General features: G+C 44.0%; 5 protein-coding genes across 5 annotated transcripts in view; 1 reads left to right on the top strand and 4 right to left on the bottom strand.

Annotated features, from left to right (window-relative positions):
* Positions 1–19,826, bottom strand: part of LOC120431867 (coatomer subunit epsilon-like) — a 379,780-nt gene that overhangs the window by 63,661 nt on the left and 296,293 nt on the right. The gene's annotated exons all lie outside the window — the stretch shown is intronic.
* Positions 3,561–4,784, top strand: LOC120430342 (ubiquitin carboxyl-terminal hydrolase isozyme L5). The gene is made up of 2 exons (XM_039595445.2): positions 3,561–3,744; positions 3,812–4,784. Exons 1-2 carry the CDS (start codon positions 3,669–3,671, stop codon positions 4,705–4,707), a joined length of 972 nt encoding a protein of 323 aa, XP_039451379.1. The 5' UTR covers positions 3,561–3,668; the 3' UTR covers positions 4,708–4,784.
* LOC120430339 (queuine tRNA-ribosyltransferase accessory subunit 2) lies at positions 4,872–6,339 on the bottom strand. Its single transcript, XM_039595441.2, has 3 exons — positions 6,178–6,339; positions 5,156–6,114; positions 4,872–5,097 (listed from the first exon to the last, which is right to left on the bottom strand). Exons 1-3 carry the CDS (start codon positions 6,295–6,297, stop codon positions 4,887–4,889), a joined length of 1,290 nt encoding a protein of 429 aa, XP_039451375.1. The 5' UTR covers positions 6,298–6,339; the 3' UTR covers positions 4,872–4,886.
* Positions 11,293–12,906, bottom strand: LOC120430337 (uncharacterized). Its single transcript, XM_052710929.1, has one exon. It carries the CDS (start codon positions 12,811–12,813, stop codon positions 11,500–11,502), a length of 1,314 nt encoding a protein of 437 aa, XP_052566889.1. The 5' UTR covers positions 12,814–12,906; the 3' UTR covers positions 11,293–11,499.
* LOC120430336 (paramyosin, long form) overlaps positions 15,481–19,826 on the bottom strand; it is a 40,413-nt gene continuing 36,067 nt past the window's right edge. Inside the window, exons 7-10 of the mRNA XM_039595437.2 lie at positions 17,238–17,757; positions 17,078–17,173; positions 16,733–17,014; positions 15,481–16,662 (exon numbers count right to left, since the gene is read on the bottom strand). Coding sequence (XP_039451371.1) covers positions 16,456–16,662; positions 16,733–17,014; positions 17,078–17,173; positions 17,238–17,757 — 1,105 coding nt within the window. The 3' untranslated portion in view covers positions 15,481–16,455. The remainder of the gene's footprint in view (positions 16,663–16,732; positions 17,015–17,077; positions 17,174–17,237; positions 17,758–19,826) is intronic.

Here is a 19,826-nt window from a genome sequence, read left to right as displayed (position 1 = left end):
TTCAAAAACACCCAAATAGCGAAAAAAAATTTTTTTTGATAAACCAGGAGCGAAACGATAGGTATATTACCGTACTGCAGAATTCTGCAATTCTGCACGGAATCGGCAACAGAGCGTTCCCGTACTTTTCTGCAACAAAAGTAACTTTTCTCTTAGGCAGAACTTCTGTAATAAGAGAGGCTGAAGTTGCAGCAAAACCGTTCCCGTCGAGGTTCCCGTACTTTTCTGCAAGCTCTCTCTTCTCTTCGTGTTGAAAAGTAACTGCACGTTGGTGTGATGGATGTTGAGTACACGCTTGAATAAAATTTGCAAGTTGGGTGAAAACCATTTCTGAATACTTTTTTTTTCATTTTAATCCAATTTTTTTTTTTTTGACAAGACAACATTTTTTCGATGAATTAACTATGGTTCACTTGGAACGAGCTGTCAAGTAGGACCTTTTTTGTCAAGAAGGGCCGAGAAGTTAATTTTTAAAAATTGAATTAAAAATCAATTTGAAATTGTTTGAGGTCGTTCATTGTCATTGTACTCAGAAAAATAAGTTTTATCGTTGTGAACAATAATATCACAAATTTAAGCTTAATTTTAGGGCCCAATTGGGTCCTAAAATGAAGCTTAGATTGCTGATATTATTGTTTACAGCGATAAAGCTTATTTTTCTGAGTACAATGACCCTTTGTACGACCACAAAGAGTTTAAAATGGATTTTTAAATCAATTTTGAAAACTTAACCTCGCGGTCCTTCTTGACAGAAAAGCTCCTACTTGACAGCTCGTTCTAAGGGGACCATAGTTGATCCATCGAAAAAATGTTGTCTTGTCAAAACAATTTTTTTGCATTAAAATGAAAAAAAGTGATCAGAAATGGTTTTTAATCGTGTTTTTTACCGTTGTACATAAAAATTGACATAGGGCTTTAGTACCCAATTGAAGAACGTTTGCATATTTTGAATTGATGGGTTTTAGAACAAATTTCTGAGGATGGTGGGGCAATTGCCCCATGTTGCCCCACCCTGTGCACGCTGGTGGTTTTAAGGTTCTCTATGTGAAAATATTATTTTATTATTGTTGTATTACGTTATTTGTTACCACGCCATAGTTTTGTAGTTTATGGACACTCCCTACAAACGTCATTCATTCACGCGCGCTTTCTCTTTCTTTCTCACTTTTCATTGATTCTGTATTCGAGTGCCGAGCAGTACAGTCGTGTCAATAAACGTTAGCAGTGTTGCAAACTCGGTTGCAAATGAGTGATAAAAAAGCTATCAACTTGGCTATCAATAGATTATCTCTGCACCAAAAATATCCGAGAGTATAGTGGCCGTCACTATAGCTTGTGAGATCTCTTCTTGTGTCTCTTGATTCCCAGTGATGTCATTCTCTCTCTATCACTCTTCCCCTTTTCCTCGACTATGCGCTCTCACCCGAGCTCTCACCGCTGAGTCTCTCAATCTCTCCAAAAACTGCCGACCACGCATGACGTCCCGTCAAACTGCGTTTGCGAAATTGGTTTTGTGGCGGCTTTTGTGGTTAAACGCTGTTGCGGTAGGATGATCGTGGAAGCGGGAATGAGAGAGAAAAGGAAAATGTCAATCGTGAGTGGGTAAACACAAAAAAGTGTTCGGCTATGTTCGGCGCTGAGAGTTTCAATGAAGAGAGAAGAGCAGTTGTATTTGAGGCATGAATATTCAGGCGGGATAATTGTAGTTGCTGAGAGCTGGTATTTTGATATTTTAACAACCCTGAACGTTAATTTGTTAAGTTAATCAAACTTGTTTTAATTGACTACCAAATAAAACAATTATTATTTGTATTTGTGAATTTATTATTTTCCGAATTTCTAAATGTTTATTTTTCCATGTTTTTAGGATTTTGATTATTTTTTTTTAATTTTGATGCGTTTGATTGTTCTTCCATGTGCCATCTAGGCATAATTTATTTATGTTATACTGAATACTTTTTTCCGCTATTCAAAAAAGTATTTATAATCCTTTCTATACACATAGTGCGTCCATCCCGGGAATTCCCGGGACAAAAATCCCGGGATTTTTCCAAAACCGAGAATTCCCGAATCCCGGGATTTTTTATATTTTTTCCCGGGAATTCCCAAAATTGAAAAAAAAAGTCGAATTTTGGTCTGCAAATTCAGATTTGGTTGTGGAAATAGATGATAAGTTAAGTATCTAGTAATTGATAAGAATTTTAATGCATTAAAATTTGTAATCCACATATATCTGGAGTTTTTTTTTAAAAGGTCATATAAACAAAATTATCTTTTTTTGCTTTTTGAATAGTCCAAATATCCTTGACTCAAGGTTGTTTTGAAAACAAAAGCAAACATTAGAAATTTGGTTATATAGGACCTTTTTAAACAAAAACTCTAGATATCAACATTAATTAATTTGGAAAAATACTAAAAATTTGAATTAACAGATCCGCAAAATGCCAAGCGCATTAAATATTTTTTTTTAGATTTTATTTATATTTTTTAAAGACTGGGTAATACATTTTCGTATATTTATGACCATTAATTTGAAAAATAAAATCGTATTAAATTATTTTTCATCGAACACCTTAAATGTAACGAATAAAGACATCTACTTAAGCCAAATTTTATGCATAATGTTTGAATGGCTAATTCTATGATTTTAAGCTTTTAAAACATAACAAATATAATGTATTCAAAGGTTTTATGACTGTTTTTTAAAATTTCCCGGGATCCCGGGAATTCCCGGGATTCCAAAAATAATTTTCCCGTTTCCCGGGAAATTCAAAACACGGGAAAATTGGACGCCCTATATACACACAAAGAAAAAATACTCTAAATTTAAAAAGATCGTTCGTTGGATTAAAAGTTCACGTTGGTGAATATTCGTAGAAAGTTCAAACTTTTTGATTTAAAAGTTGGAAAGTTTTTGATACTACCATGCATTTATGGAACAAAATCGTTGTATCGGTAAAAGTTTTTTTCTTTTCATATAAGAAAAAACTTTTTTTTCCGTTTGCTTTTCAACGTGAGGAAGGAGAATTTGAATTAAGCTAGTGGAATCACAACTATAGCTATAGCTTTTTATCACCGCGGAAAGGACCCTTTGCTTTGCCAAATCCGAAAATGGACTAACGTAAAGATGATAGATTATGTCGCTTAGACGTAGCTTGCCGTCTTCATTGAAACTACAATATAGTGGTCTCGAAGAACACTTGAAGGCAAAACAAATACAGAAACGCTTGGGTGCGCTAGCTGAAACGTCAGTTCGACTGTGTGTTGACTGTAGCGCCATTCCATTTCGGGTGGATGATCCGAGAACTACATCTAATTTGAAACCCATTTCAAACCAGCCGTTATGTTCCTGATTGATGGAATAAAACAGAGTTTTACGTCGTCGGTTTTACGCTCGGTTTTACGTCTGTTTGTTTCTGCTTTGCATTTGTGCATTTGCTTCCCACCTTTCGCTACCTTGGTGATGCCTGGAAAGCGCTGTGCACGCCGCCGCCGCCGCAACAAAACTGCAACGCCGAACCCAAACTGTCAAAATTTCGCGATCTCACCACCGTCGTCGCGGGTTGCTCGCGGAGTTGTTTCAGGTTAAACGCGAATTCTGTTAACTTTTTGCTTCATTTTAATTCTGTAAAAGTCGAACAGAGTTCTTTTTGCATTTACGCTTCGCAATGGCCGACAGTGCTGGAGAATGGTGCCTGATCGAGTCCGATCCGGGCGTGTTTACCGAGTTGATCCGGGAGTTTGGTAAGGGTTATTTTGGAATTTGGCGATTTTTGATATTGTTTTACGAGGTAACTATTTGCTTTTGCAGGAGTTGAAGGGGTCCAGGTGGAGGAACTGTGGAGTCTGGACGAGGAACGGTTTAAGGAGTTGGATCCGGTTCATGGGTTGATTTTCCTGTTTAAATGGGTTAAGGATGAACCGGCGGGGTCGATTGTGCAGGATAGCCGGCTGGAGAAGATCTTCTTTGCCAAGCAGGTTATTAATAATGCGTGTGCTACTCAGGCCATTTTGAGCATTTTGTTGAACAGCAAACATTCCGACATTAAGCTCGGTTCGACGCTGACTGACTTCAAGGAGTTTTGCATGTCCTTCGACGCCCAGAACAAAGGGCTGGCTTTGTCGAACGCGTCCCAGATCCGGACTGTGCACAATTCCTTCGCGAGGCAGACACTCTTCGAGTTGGACAACAAGCAGGCCAACAAGGATGACGACGTGTTCCACTTTGTCGGTTACATTCCGATCGATGGCCGTCTTTACGAGCTCGACGGCCTCAAGGAAGGTCCGATCGATTTGGGCGCAGTCGGTCCCGAGGAGGATTGGATCAGCGTGGTGCGGCCAATAATCGAGAAGCGGATCCAAAAGTACAGCGAAGGAGAGATTCACTTTAATCTGATGGCTTTGGTCACGGATCGGCAGGTGATTTACCAGCGCCAGATTGATCAGCTGCTGCAGCAGGCCGATGACGCGATGGACACGGATACCAAGCAGGAGGAAATCACCCGGCTCCGGCTGCACATCGAGGATGAGGTGGCCAAACGAAAGCGCTACAAGGTGGAAAACATTCGCCGCAAACATAACTATTTGCCACTGATAGTTGAACTGCTTAAGGTCCTGGCGGCCAACGGCCAGCTTATGCCGCTGTACGAAAAGGCCAAACAGAGGGCTGTCGAACGAGAGGCGACGAAGGTGGCCGCGCAGAAGTAGGGCGTGATGGCGGTGAGTAATGTGTACTGAGCATTAATAAATATTCTGTCTTCAATTTATACTGGATCAACTGAGAAGAGTTCATTGGAAAGAAAGCTTCCGTTTCATGGGATTTCGGCAAATTACTTGTATCAAAAACATTGATTCTTATATGTTTTACTGTTGTCGTTGCAATACTTCTACACTTTCACCCGCTTTGCTTCAACCTGAACGGAAACGGATTCCTTGAGTTCTGCACCGTCCAAACTTTTGCCAGTTTCTTTTGCCACTCTGTCAGTAACCGGAACCATCACATGCTTGTTGATGTGGGCAATCAGTTCGCCAACCGTGTCCTGCGCTACGTGCCTCCGGATCGCTTTGAAGAACTCAAAATAGTGATGTAGATTGTGGCTAAAATTGAACATTTTTAGTTAATTTCGTAAATTTGAAACAGACGAAATAAACTTACATCATGAGCAGAATCGGCGCCAGCATTTCCCTCGTGTTGTACAGATGGTGCGTGTACGCCTTGGTGTGCTTGGTGCAGGCCAAACACTGACAACCGTCGACGAACCCGGTAAAGTCCTCCGCCCAGCAGGCATCCGTCAGGTCAAGTTCGTTCTTCCGCGTGGCCACGGTGCTGTCCGACGTGTCGAAGCTAAAGTTAAGCGCCCGGTTCTGTTGCGTTTTCAAGTACGGGTAGCTCGTGTCGAAGATGTCCACTCCGCGAACCACGAGTTCCAGAACCAGCTGTGGGGTGAAGGCACCGAACATGAATCTGGGCTTTTCCGAGGGTAGCTGCTGACAGACTGAAGACACAATGTCCAGCAGAGGTGCCGCCTTTACTTCAGTAGCAGAAATACCATTCGAATGAAGTCCCGCTATAAAATATCCAGCAAAGTCATCCTTCAACCGTTCAACAAATTGAACTGATTTCTCCCGCAGCTTCTTGTTGTAACCACCCACGATCGGACCCAAAACGGAAGCGCCCTTCAGCTTTTCCGACTTCCGGTGCACCTCTAGACACTGCTCCACGAACGTCTCGGTCCGCTCCTGTGACCTCTGCTCGCGCTTCTTCGAACTCCCCCCGTCGGTATCGCCGTCAAACAGCGGCACGTAAACGTCCGGCCGGAACGCCTCCACCAAACTCATGTAACTTTCCGCGGTAAAGTTCTTCCGCCCGCTGCGGCCAAATACCGGCACCACGTCCTTCTCGTGATAGCCGGGCTGGCACGGTTCGGCCGGATCGCGCAGCACCAGCAAAGACACCGATTCTTTCTGGGCGACAAAGCCGGAAAGCCCATCGCCACAACCCCGTACGGCTTCCTCCATGTGGACGGTTCCGTTCAGCGAGTACTGCATCAGCTGTGGCTCTGCACCGGTCAGATAGTGCAACACTTCTTTCGAAAGGTGCGGGACGCTGCCACCCTGCGAGAGATCAACAAAACAATCTTCAGAAATACCGATTAAATAAAGGTGTAAATAGCATACCTTGGTGTGGAGTACGAGGGCCGGCGTTTGAAACTTGGCGCTGCTGGCTAGTCGGTCCACGCCGCTGAGCGAACCAAGGCGGCCGGAACACTTGGACACGGTTTCCAGAACGAATTTCATTGCGATTGTCCAAAAAATTACGCCGGTTGAAAATTTAATGAAGATTCTGTAGAACCTGCAGAACACAAACAAAACAAGTCAAAATGTCATCGGTGTGCTGCGCCATCAGATGGCGTGAGCACGTGTGGTACACTTCTAAAAGGAGATGTGTGATTTTTGGTCAAACTCAAAATTTACTCTCAGCCGCAGTTTGAATGATTTAAAATATTCATTACTTATTATTATTATAGTTTATTATTGACACTTTACCATAATTTGGCATTCGTGTCATTTGAAAAAGGATTAGTTAGATTTTTTCTGTTAGATTACAAGTTTTAAAATATTTTAACACTGCACTTTCTCGTTCCGAGGTGTTTCCAAGTATGTCCACAATGGTTCCAAAAATGCTACAATCCTGTCTCTCCTTGGTAAATCCACGACAGTCTGTCAGGATGTGCTCGATGGTTAATCTAGTTCCACAATAGTCACAAACTGGTGGGTTGGTGCGTTCTAGTAGGTAGGAATGAGTAAGGCGCGTGTGTCCTATTCGCAATCTTGTAAACATTCGTTGTTCGGATGGACATCTTCGATCCTCGTACTTTGTTGGGCTCGGTTTGATTTTCCTTAATTGCGAGTGCGTACTGTGCCACGTATTTTCCCAAGTGCTCCACAGTTGTTGTTTAATGTGGCGAAGAACATCTTGGTAAGGGATTGGTATGTTAGGAGGGGGGGTACGCTCGGCCTTTTTTTGCAAGTGAGTCAGCTGCCTCGTTGCCAACAATGCCAACATGTGCTGGAATCCAACAGAAAGTAACCTTCGACCCCTCTGCTGCGCGTTCGACCTCCTGTATCCATGGATGCTTAGAGTGCCCCTTCTTGAGTGCATTCAAACAGCTAGCTGAATCTGAAAGAATCAAAAAGTTTTCGTTCTTGCAGATTGTTGATAAAGCTTCCTTGAGAGCGTATGCTTCCGACGAGAAAACACTGCATAGACCCGGAAGTGGGAGGCTGATCAGCGTACTGCCGGAGACCACTCCTACTCCCGTGCTTTCTCCTTCCTTAGATCCATCCGTGTATATTTGTTTGTGGTCTGGGTATTTTGTGGCGATCAGTTCATGGAATTTGGATGTTGCTGTCTCCTTCGATTCTCCAGCTTTGGTAGACTTCTCCAGTGTGTCCTCAATTTGGATTTGCTTTGCGTACCACTCTTTTTGACCTAGTCTTTGCACTTTACAGACAGCAGGTAATGTGGAGCCGGTCGTTTCTTCAAACAAATCAGCTGCTCGTTTGATGATCGGTAGTTTACTGTTTCCTGCTCCTTTTTCTTCCAGTCGAGCGGCCAGTTGCGATAATCTTTGTACTAGTAGCAGCTGGAACGGCAAAACTCCAGCTTCTGCCATGATCGATAAGACCGGACTGGTACAAAAGGCTCCCGTTGCAAGACGAATCATGTTGTTGTAGGTTGGACCCAGTCTTTTAACCATCGCCTCAAAGTTTGTGCTTGTAAGTACTAGACCGAAAAGTAATTTTGAAACTATTAAAGCTGAGCCTACGTTGAGGAGTGTTGTTCGGTTGCTTCTCTTGAGACGACTTCCTAGGATTCTAATTACATTCATTCTAGTACTGCAGTTTTTTTGTGTGTTGGAGAAGTGTTGAAGAAAGTTGAGCCTCGAATCTACCAGAACCCCTAGAATTCTCATCATCCTGACTCTGGGTATCGGTGTATTGTTGATTTTGATCGCGCGACCACGTTTTCGATGGTTTAAACTGCAAATATGGATGAGTTGGGATTTTTTCGGCGCAATATTAAAGCCGACACTGGTGGTCCACTCCACTATCGAGCGGACTGCAGCTCTGAGTTGTTTGCGAACTTGGCTGGTACTTCCTCCAGTTGAAACAAGAAGAACGTCGTCTGCATATAGTAGAACTTGGACATCAGGAGGGCAGATGGTGAAGATAGGTTGCATGGCGATCAAAAACAGGGTTACGGATAGAATAGATCCTTGTGCTACACCGTTTTCTGCTGATTTAAGTTGAGATTCCATTCCGTTAGCGATGACTCGAAAATTTCTGTTTTGCAGAAAGCTTTGCAACATGTACAGCATACGGCCGGTAAACTTCCACGTGGCCAATGTCCGAAGGATCGCCGGTCGCCATGTGGTATCATACGCCTTCGAGATGTCCAGAGATACGATCTCCGTGTGATTGTTTTCTCCATACGATAGCAGCGATTCCAGATGAGCCAAATGTGCTTCAACACCTTTTCCTGCTCGAAATGCATATTGACGGTGGTCCAGCTTCCCGGTAGACTCGAGTTCTGTGATTAGTCGTCTGTTAATCATCCTCTCAAAGAGCTTACCCATGCAACTTAGGAGAGTTATTGGCCGGTAACCTTCTGGTTTGCTGAGATCTGCTCCGGGTTTTGGAATAGGAATTACTAGTCCTTCTTTCCATTGTGCAGGAAATTCTCCTTCAGCCCAAATGGTGTTATAAAGTTCCAGTAAAGCAATTTTACAAGAGAAAGGTAAGTGCTGCAAGAGTTGATACCCAATTGTATCGATTCCTGTGGATGTACCTCCTCGCCGTTTTAGTGCCCACTGAAGTTCTTCGATACAGAAATCAATGTTGTACCGCTTGAACAAGTTTGGACGAATCGATTTGCTGATGTTCTTCTTGTTTCAATTCAATTCAATTCGGTTTTATTGGTGAATTATCAATATACAATAAGTTCTTTTGAAATACATAACAGAGTTTTGGAGTTCCTTTCAGCTGTGTGTTACATCATAATCCATTTTGGAACAATTGTTGCTTGTAGTTAAGGGGTTACCGAAAGTAAGAAAAAGATAAGAAAAAAAACTTACTAGATGTTCTTCTTGTTTTTTAGGTTTTTCTTGAGGAATTTGGCATTGTAGTTTGCATCCGACGATTTTTTGTGATATTCTTCAGCTAAGGCATTTGCAACTGCTTTGCCGTTGTTTGTAAATCCATCTGGAAGGTTCAGCGAGATCATGTTTGATTGTCTTTTTCCAAGCAACCGGTTGACACGGTTCCAAACCTCACTGCTAGTTGTTTCAGTGTTGATACTCTGGACAAAATTCTCCCAGCTGGTCTGCTTTGCATCTTGAATGATTTTCCGACAGTGCTTCCGAGCTTCCTGGAACAGTTTAAGTGCTTCCGGTTTCTGAGGGTCGTTTTCTTCCATTCGACGAAGTGCTCTCAGCCGCTTCCGTCTGGTTTTAACAGCTTGTGCCACGTCTTGGTTCCACCAGCTTACAGCTTTACGACCCGGTTTACCGCTTGTTCTCGGGATGCTTCCTTCTGCGGCAGTTATTATCCTGCTTGTAAACTCCTTAACAGTTAGGGCTTGTCCTGGTCGTATGCTTTGGGAAGTGAGTTCTTCAAATAATCGCCAGTTTGCTCGATCATAAATCCATTTTCTGCGACACGTGGTCACATCTGGATCTCCAGGTTCTTTAATCAAGATTGGAAAATGGTCACTATCAGCACAGTCCGGAACAACATTCCACTCAAATTTATAAGCTATTGCTGTAGAGCAGATCGATACGTCTAATGCTTGCGTGTTCCCTGAGACAGGGTCGAGTCGAGTGTGAGTTTTGTCGTTTAGGACTAGCATATCGTGGCACACGATTTGCTCCAGAATTTGACTTCCTCTTTTTTGTGCTGCTTTCGATACGTTTGTCATTCTGCTGCCCCAGGCAGGGTGGTGGGCGTTTAGGTCACCCAGGATTAGTGCTGGCTTTGGAAGTTCGGCGAGTAAGTTGTTGAATTTGCTTGCTGCGTCTTTATCGTTGGGTGAGAGGTATACAGATGCAACTGTTAACTTATGCGGGCTGTGAACTTGCACCGCAACGGCCTGGACATCGGTTATCAATTGTATTCGGTCATAGTGAATCCCCTTTTTAACTGCGAGGCCGGCTCCCTGTCTACCTTGGGTAGAACAGGGCCCCAGAATCAAATGATAGTCCTTTCCAATATAATCAGTTGGCACTTTCAGTTCTTGGGCATTTGTTTCGTGCAGACATACAAGAGCGGGTTGGTATTTGGCGAGGAGAAGTTGTAATTCACTGCGATGAGTGCGTAAGCCACTAACGTTCCATTGTATAGCAAAGGTGCGAGATCCTTGTGGCGCCAGATCTTCGTCTTCAACGTCTAGGGAACCTGTTGATGCGACAGAAGGAGCCAGATTGAGTTGGTCAGCACTGGAGCGAGATGTACTTGCCAGAGGTGCGCTCGGGCTCCCGGATCCAGCTGCCGCCAAGAGCTCGTCAGCTATTGCTGGTACATTCAAGGTCAGGGCTGGATCAGGAAAATGCTTTGCTCTTGATTTGTTTGAGATTGGTTGCTCAGGAGACAGATGAAGCGGATCAGTGATGTTACGGAAACCTGCCGATGTAAAAGAAGCTGCCAGATGCGATTGTTCGGTACAAGAGTAATTTTTACTTGCCTGAGATGAGCTCGGGCTCCCAGATCCAGCTGCCGCCATGAGCTCATCAGCGGTTGCTGGTTCATTCAAGGTCGGGGCTGGATCTGGGAAATGCCTCACTCTTGTTTCGTGACTTGTTGACGTTGCTGGAATAAGTTGATTTGCTGCTAAACTGGTAATCTGGTTCGTTCTGCTCTCGGGTACACGTTCCGAGCAAGATATAATTGTATTTCCGGGTGTCATAGGTATTGAGGGAGTTAAGTGTCTTGTTTTTGAGTAGATGTGCGGGTCAAATCGGTCTGTGGAAGAACGATGGGCAACAGTTTGTTGTTGATTTGAAAGTGTGAAGCTACTTGCCTGAGAGCAAGGCCAGCTCCTGATGCCAGCAGCCGCCGGAAGCTCATCAACCAAGTTGGTCGGTACGTTTCGGGACGGGGCTGGCAACAGGAAATGCCATGTTGATTCACCGGTGTTGTCCGTTGGTGGGTAGATGGAGTTTGGCGATTTGTCTTTGCCGTTGGCCGAACGATGATCAGGCTGACAAAGCACAGGTTGGGATGTAACGTCCTCGCTTCCGTCTGATCGATCGTTCTCCTTCCCAAGGGAAGGTGGGTTGGTTACTTTCTCTTCACCAGACCCAAACCAACTTCCGGGTATATGCGTTGAATTAGGATTGTCTTTTTTGTTGTCGTTTTTGTTCCAAATTTCAGTGGATTTCGTCCAGTTATACAAAAAGTTGTCGTTATCGTTTGAGTTGGAGTTGTCTGTACTGGCCATTGTTAAAGTGTTGGAGATGTTAGGTCACGATCTGCCATTTCTTCGTCCATGAGGACTTGGCTGTCTTCCGAGTTGTCTTCCAGGGTGATGTTTACGTCGGGTTCGTCTTCAGAAGTTACCATTTTTTTCGAAGGCTGAATAGGTATCGAGGATGTTTTGCCTAGTAATCGTTTGTTAATCGGCTTGGGTTTTGTTTCAGGTGTTTTAGGTGACGGATCTAGTGGCGGGTTCGTGTTGTCTGGTGTAGCTTGGGTATCGTTTTGTTGTTTAGTGAGAATGTAATTTTCTTCCAGTTTTTTCTTGTATTGTTCTCGCAGCTTTATGTTTTGACCTTTAATTGCAACGATTTCTTTTGCTATGCTCTTAAGTTTTTCAATTTCCAGTTTTAGCTTTTTGATCTCATCATCTTTTGCAGATTCGTCCCTCGCTTGTTGTAATCTCTCTTGCACCTTTGATGCGAAGGTAACAGTACTGTTTTCTTGGTCATAAATCTCTTTAGCTTCGCTGTACGTACAATTTTTGTCTGTTTTGAGATGAATAATGGCATTTTCTTTGAGATAAATAGGGCACTTTTTGTCTTTTGGTGAGTGGGCTTGTTCGCAGTTTTTGCAAAAAGTAGCATTGGGGCACTTGTCTAGCTCCTCCACATGAGATTGGGAACAGTTGGAGCAACGAGAGGGGTTAGCGCATTTCGTTTTAGGATGGCCGTAATCAAAACACTTGTAGCATAGCAGAGGAGATTGATAGTAGGTTCTTGTTTTGATACGAATGAGCCCAAAGAACAGGTATTCTGGTGCAACAGTTCCATTGAAGGTGATGACGAGTGTTGGTTTTCCGATTTGTGCTCCGTTGACAAACTTCTTGATTCGATGTACTGCTCGGACCCCTTGTTGTTCCAATTCTTGTTGTAGTTCCTCTTCACTCAAGGTCTCGGCTTCCCGGCAAGTGACAATACATTTCACGATGTTCTGCGTAGGGTGGGGTATGATCTGGACGTCGGTACCGTCAATGAGCTTAGTTACAGTTTGCAGCTTTTCGAAGTGCGCATGATTTCGCACCTTCAGGACATATCGTTCTCCTTTTCCTTCCGTGTGGGCTGCTGCGATCTTTCCCACTGTGTTCTCGATGGTTTTGGAAATAATAAAGGGGTTGTTTGGTAGTTTTCCGCCTTGTGTCGCTTTCAGCTGCAGAATTTCAACCTGACCGTGTTCATTCTTGGGGTCCATCCATGTTTGTAGCGTTCTTCTGTTCGGGTTCAGGTTGTTGCCGTTCTGGATTGGAGGCCAACCCATTGTGGACTCGTTAGCCGTGGCCATCTGGCCAACGGGCGCTGCACCGAGGTAGATCTGCTTAGTAGGTATTCTTTTCCGCACGATCAACTAAAAACCTTCACTGTGTACCACTAAACGCACTCCACCGTCTTGAACTCAGACTGCGCTTCGTACGTCGAAGCGGTCTGTTATGATGGAGCTCACGAGTTACGGCGAGCAGTTGGTAGTGTATTTACCAATTGGTAAACTCAGCTTGCACGCAACAATGCAAGAGGGGTCTCTGCACGCCGAGAGTGTATCACTAGTCACTCACTTAAAGTAAACAAAAGTTTATTCTTCAAAACTATATCGCACTTAAAACGTCCTTAGAACAGCTATCACGGTCTAACTCCACGAACTGGTGATTCACTGATGTTCTCTGCTCCGGCGCGTACACGAGTTGTAAAGATAAATTGTAATTTACACTCCGAAAAATCAACCGAAAGTAGCGTGAGTGGCAATACAGCTTTACTGTATTACAGGTATACTCAAACTTGATTCATTACTGATTTTATAAAAATAATTAAATAAATATAAATTATTCAATAATTATTCTCCTATGGCCAAATATCGACCAAAAATGTCGCTCTTGACGACGTATAAAAATCCCCAAGTCAAAACAGTACAAAATTAGCAACAAAAACCATGTTTCGAAATCCCGGTGGAAGCTTGACCAGGCACAGTCAAGTAATGATTGCATGTTGCATTTCAAACGTCATGATTTCAACAGGGTAGCCTGCTGACTAACTGTGACTGGTTCCCCGGGGGACCCAGGGGGGGGGGGGGGGGAATGCCCCCTTTAACGAAACGAAACTATTGGCACTACGCCCCCCGGGGCATGGCCTTCCTCTAACGTGGGATTTCTGCTCCAGCGCCTCTGACGAGACAGGAGAAACCGGGACCGACGTTTTACTTCACCATCCGATAGAAGCTCAGTGGATAAGGCGGGAATCGAACCCGCGTCTCATAGCATCATCGGGATCGGCAGCCGAAGCCGCTACCCCTGCGCCACGAGACCCACCCCAATGCCCCCTTTATTCCAGTTAAAAAGGCAAGTTGTCAAACTTCATGATTTTTCAAAACAAGTAAGTCTTTCTAGTCGAAAATTTAATAACACATTCACACATCTGAGTGCCATAGAAGTTGGTTTGTTTGCAACAGATCTGCTTTCTTTTTCTAGAAAAGGTTTTTGTTTTTGTCATTCGACTTTTAGGGAATGAAAAAATGAGCTACACTCATTCAATTCGTGTCATATGACAGACTCGTCGAAACTTCTATTTTGACTATTTTTAAACAATAGAAAGTTTCAAGACGGTGCAAAACACTCAAAATAATTGTTGTTTGTGTATAAAATTACATTTCCACGCATAAATACAAACGACGAGGGTGAGCTGGAAGCAGCCATCAACGCAGCGGCATCGGGTACGTGGACCGAGTTCGACGAGGAATGTCAGGCGACTTGGGACGAGAAGAAAGCAGCGCGGGACAAGTGGCTGCTGCACAATACCCGTGGGAACAAGGAGTCGTACAAACAGTTGCGAAGACACCAAACCCATCTCTTCCTGGATAAGAAGCACCGCTTGGAAGAGTTGGAGTGCCAGGACATGGAACAGCTGTATTGCTCCAACGAAACGCGTAAGTTCTACAAGAAATTTAGGCAATCCCGGACTGGCTTCATGCCGCGAGCCGAAAGACGGGGTAATCTTGACGGACGAGCTTGACGTGATCGAAAGGTGGAAGCAGCACTTTGACGAGCACCTGAACGGCGGAGTACCAGGGCGACGGGGGAGACGACGTCAGCGGTATGGTGAACGGCGGGGACGAGCCAGCACCCACGATGTGGGAAGTTAAGAATGCCACCAAGAAGCTAAAGAACAAGACTGCAGCTGGTAAGGATGGTATCGGTGCGGAACTCGTCAAGATGGGCCCGGACAAGCTGGCGGCTTGTCTACACCGGCTGATAGTCAAGGTCTGGGACACAGAACAGCTACCGAAGGAGTGGAAAGAGGGAGTAATATGTTGTGTAATATGTGTTATGACTGGCGGGTGCGCTTCAACATGCGGTGCACGATTATCAGTTCATCTGCTATGCCGGCGACATGGACATTGTCGGCAGAACGTTCGAGGAGGTGGATAGGAAGTACACTGAATGTAAGCGGGAAGCGAAGAAGGTTGGATTAAGGGTGAATGTGGCGGAGACGGAGTATCTGCTGGTAGGAGAAATCGAGTCCCTTAGTACTCGCATAGGACCGGGCGTGACGATCGTCGCCGACGAGTTCGAGGTTGTGGAGGATTTTGTGTACCTCGGATCGTTGGTAACGTCGGACAACAACTGCAGCTGGGAAATTCAGGGGCGCATCATCACCGGTAGTGGTGCCTACTGTGGAGGACCTACAAGCGCTTGATGTTTTCGAACGGCGAGTGCTTATAGGAAGATCTTTAGCGGCGTGCGTGAGAACATTGTATGGAGGAGAAGGATGAACCACGAGCTGGCGCAACTCTACCGCAAGCCAAGCATCCGGAAGTCACCAAGGGGTTGTTGGGCAGTAAAAGTAAAGCAAAGCGGGTTATTCCCTTGACGAATGTTCCGAAATTTTCCGGCATTTTAGGGCACAACTTAGTTCTGAAGCAACTCATTCGAGGAAATTCTTTCGTAAGCAAATTAAAACCAAGAATGATAAACAAAATTTTATTCAAATGTCCAACATCATATGTTGCAATCAATCTTAGATTAGTTTCCACTTCTCGCAGTAAATATCATGTTACTGTTCATAGGACTTTTTGCTCCTGAAATAAATTAATATGGTGCTGCCATTTGGTCGAAACACGCTGCATGGAGATTTTCTCATTTCGATCATGCACTTGACTCTATCTTCTTATTTTCTGACTTTTTATTGGTTTAATAATATTTATTTATTACAAAGATTTATATTATACAAAAGTAATATAATGATTTGATCTTCTTCCCTCCTATAACTCTCTCTCCACTGCTCTGCTGCTGCTCTCTGGCTTTGATCGCTAGTAATTATATCATAAAGGCGGTATTTTTCTTCTGGTTGTTTCATCGCGGTGCTACGTTCCTCACGTTCTCTAGTTTAATCTTTCTCTCTTTTCTTTTCATCTAGTTAGGTGATCGAGATAAACCTTTTTGGGCGGCTTTAGTATATATTTGCGTTTTATTTCTTCTTTTGATTTTTTGTTTTCCTTTCTTTTTGTAAGAGATTCACATTTCTTCACGATCACGATGGTGCGTGTGCGGTGTGACAATTTCCACCTGGGCCCCGCTTCCTTCACACAGGTGGGCTGTGTGTGTTTGTCGTTTTTTTTTTATAAAGAGATTATAATGTTTTATTTTGTTTCATTGATCGTTTGTGTTGTGTGTTTGTGTCTTGGAAAAGGAGGTCAACTGAAAGTTACACAGAAAAAGAAACTGAAGACTGATCAAATGGGGAAACATAATGAAACAAAACGTGTTTAACAGTTAAATTAACGAAACGAAAAACGGAAATTATAACAGAAATGAAAGATCTTTTGGTGCGCTTTTGGCCATCCCGCGGTTCGTTTTGGAGTTTTCCGGATGGCCTGGTGTTTGCATATAGATCAGGACGTGTTCTGGAGAGAGCACATCCGTCCCACACGCCTTATGCCTTAAGACGACTCGTTGACGGTTCTGGTGGTGGATTCCTGGACCAGGTAGACCTGCGATCCGGGCACGGTCGAGGTGGTGACGAAGGTGCGGTGCTTGGCACGGACCATGGTCAGGTTGCTCTCGGCACAATCGGCACGGTCCTCGGCGGCCTCGAGTTCGCGCTGGAAGCGACGCACCTTGGTGACGCACTGCTGCGAGCATTGTTCCTGGAAATGGGGGAGGAGAACTTGTTTAGGCACAATTTCTTTTGGAACTTGAGACTGTACTGCTACAAACCTGTTCAACCAGCTGGCGCTTGTAGGCGGCAATCTTCTGGTTGGCCTTCTCCAGGGCGTCCTGGAGCAGCTGAATGTTCTTCTGGTCCTCCTCGATCTGGATGTACACCTCCTTGACGGAGCGTTCCTTCTTGCGCAGGATCTTGATGGTCTCCGAGTGTCTATTCCTCTCGCCTTCCAGCTCGGCTTCGATGTCGCGCAGGCGGGCCTCCAGCTTGCTGATGATGCGACGGCTTCCGGCAACGGCGTTGACCTCAACCTCCTCAAGACGAATTGAAAGTTGCTGTGGACAAGAGCAGGTGGTTAGTGAGAACGGAACATCCTATAAGGTCCCTAGCTACGTTACCTTGACTTCGACTTCCAGCGACTTCTTGATGGTTTCAATCTTGACAATTCTTTCCTGTTCTTCGTGCAGCAGCTCAACGGTGTGCTTGAGCTCAACCTATGAAGACGAGACAAAATGTAAAAAACCATCTTCAAACTCTAATCAAACAAGTCCGCCCTACCTGGACCTTCTGGTAGCGTTCGTCGCTGACGCGCAGCTCGCGGGTGACTTCCTCGTAGTCCGCGGCCAGCGTCTGCAGTTCCTGTTCGAGCTTGCTGCGCAGCGTGGCGTAGCTGGCATTGCTGACGGTGAGCTCGTTGATGCGCGACTGGGCCTCCTCGAGGCTGACCTCGACCTGGCGCTTCGAGCGCAGCGACGAGTCGTAGTTGACGCGGATCTCCTCCAGCTCTCCGGTCAGCGACTGGATGCGGCGCTGAGCGATACCGTACTGGTCGACGGTCGACTGCAGCTGGCGCTGGATCTCGTCGTAGTGGGCCGTGATCTCGGTCAGCTGAGCCGACTGGCGCTTGATGGTCTTCTGCAGCTCGATGTTGGTGTGGTTGGCCACATCCAGCGACATCTCCAGCTCGGTGATCTGGATTTGCAGCTTCTTCTTGATGCGCATGACCTCGCTCTTCAGCTTGGTCTCGGCCTCGACGACGCGGGCATTCAGCTGCTCGATTTCGATGCTGGTCTGCTTGCTAGAAAGAAGCAAAGAACGTACGTGATTAGTCACCGCGCTCTGGTAGAGTTGGCACCATGACAAAAGGTGGCGTGGCTTGACGCTAAATTTAAAGTCGGTGACCCACGCAGTTCATAGGCCGCTTGACCAACCGTTTGATCGGGTCGATAATTGACCCGGCAGGTTACATTGTGTGTGAAAGGATTGTTACAGTGATTCATTTGCTGTCAGTGGTGATTGGTACAAAGTTGATTCTGATTGAGCTTGACTCATCAGGACGCTTGTTGGTTGATGATTGAAACGGATGACCTATGACTTTGTAGATTTGAGATATAGGGGAAATAAAACCATTTTAAGCCTCATAAGCGGTCTGGTTTGAATGATGCTGGATAATCTGGAGTGTTCCTTGAAATATACTAAAACCAAGTACACCAACGAGTAGAGCAACTTTTTGTGAACATTTCTGTTTATTATCACTTTTACTAAAAGTTATTCTATTCCTTTTACAAGCATTTAAAAAAAATATTTCCCAGATGTATTCTAATCAGACGAGAATGCATTGGGCCACGTCCATTTTCCTATTTTCAGCTTAGTTCTTTGTTCTTCCAGCGCTCTTTAGGGTCTGCTTAGTGCTGCCAAAATTGATGAAATTTTAAGCGAACATTCACGAAAAGTAGCATTTAGAGAGAAAGTTTCCTGGCATCACTGGCTCACTCCAACAGGCGCTGCTGGTGGTGTCGGTGGCCACCCTTTGTTCTTTCTTTGCCTTCGCTTCTCGCTCGGTTTTCTTCAGCCTTCGATTGGAATGGGTCGTCAAAAGTCAAACGTCAAATGACTTGGTGTGTTTGTTTTTTTGATGGCGCTTGCTAATTATTTACATGTTTCGGGATTACTTTTCAGTAATTGACTAACTAATGTTCAAAAGAACATGTTGCAGGTAGTTGGAAGCAATTTCATATCGTAAGCGCTTTGAAAACGTTAGCGCAAGTGAAAAGATATTGATGGCGACTTTCTTTAAGCAGTTAAGCACTCATCTTACGTGTGGATGTGTGTGCCACCAAAATGATGAGAAATGGTCTCGCAAAATAGAAATTATGATCAAAAGTGCATTAAATTTGATCTTTTTGGCCAGTAAGTGGCATACATTTGCGTGCTTACTCGAGGCGGTGCTGTTGCTGGTAAGTTTATAGCCTAAATAGTATTTTTGGAGCTATAATCGAGCATCAAACTCTCCATATGACGAAGATAGGTGAATAAAGAAAGGGTATATTTCCCCTGAGACCGATATTATACCGCTAAGAAATTCGAACCTTCGAACACTGGATTGTGAGTCAAATGCGCGGCCCAATTAATTCACACAGCCGGACTCCAAAGAGAAGAACTTTGTTGTAGGGGAAAGTGGGGCAAGTGTAACAAGCTAAGGAAATGCTCGTTATAACCCATCAAAAACGTTAAAAATCTGTCGGATTTTTTTATAATCATCTTATTCCAGGTCTTGACTAAGACTTTGATAGAAGAAGTTTTTAAAAAATCCTGTTTTTTAATGTAAAAAATTGATTTTAAAAAAATTGATTTTCCGTACGTTCTTCTCAACTAGTGGGGCAAGACGAACAACCCGTTGGGGCAAGAGGAACAATGCATGAAATAACATGTTAATTTGCTAACAATTGAACTGTTATCACTTAGGTACATCAGATTAGAATGTATTTGAAACGTTTCTTTAATTAAAAAAAAATAATTACTTAGATGAAAAAAAGGAAATTTTCATAATATCACTATATTTTGTACGGATTTTTTTTTTATCAATTGTTTATCAGTTTTTAAGTACTTTTATGTATTTATTTCCCAATAAAATATGATGTTGCAGCAATTCGTATTTTTTCCATAATAAAAATCCATATGGTACACTTGCCCCACCTGGACAAGGTTTTTTAAAAGCTCTCTACAAAAATAGCCAAAAGTTAAATCATACTTTATAATAGGTGCAAGTCATTGGTAGGGACACTACTGATCTAGGAAAAATAGCATTTTGATAAAATGAGCCTTAAATCGAACCCTAAGGGTGTGTTCTCATAACTCCTGAATTCA

Source organism: Culex pipiens, chromosome 3 (genome assembly GCF_016801865.2).
Source record: "Culex pipiens pallens isolate TS chromosome 3, TS_CPP_V2, whole genome shotgun sequence".
In the NCBI taxonomy this organism is placed as follows: Eukaryota; Metazoa; Arthropoda; class Insecta; order Diptera; family Culicidae; genus Culex; species Culex pipiens.
The sequence above is the reverse complement of the archived record's forward strand: the minus strand, read 5'-3'. Positions and strand labels throughout refer to the sequence as shown.

Coding starts and splice junctions, on each gene's coding strand:
- LOC120430342 (XM_039595445.2), top strand. CDS start 3,669: ATGGCCGACAGTGCTGGAGAATGGTGCCTGATCGAGTCCGATCCGGGC. Junction 3,745..3,811: donor CGAGTTGATCCGGGAGTTTG/GTAAGGGTTATT, acceptor TTGCTTTTGCAG/GAGTTGAAGGGGTCCAGGTG.
- LOC120430339 (XM_039595441.2), bottom strand. CDS start 6,297: ATGAAATTCGTTCTGGAAACCGTGTCCAAGTGTTCCGGCCGCCTTGGT. Junction 6,115..6,177: donor CCCTCGTACTCCACACCAAG/GTATGCTATTTA, acceptor GATCTCTCGCAG/GGTGGCAGCGTCCCGCACCT. Junction 5,098..5,155: donor GCGCCGATTCTGCTCATGAT/GTAAGTTTATTT, acceptor GTTCAATTTTAG/CCACAATCTACATCACTATT.
- LOC120430337 (XM_052710929.1), bottom strand. CDS start 12,813: ATGGCCACGGCTAACGAGTCCACAATGGGTTGGCCTCCAATCCAGAAC.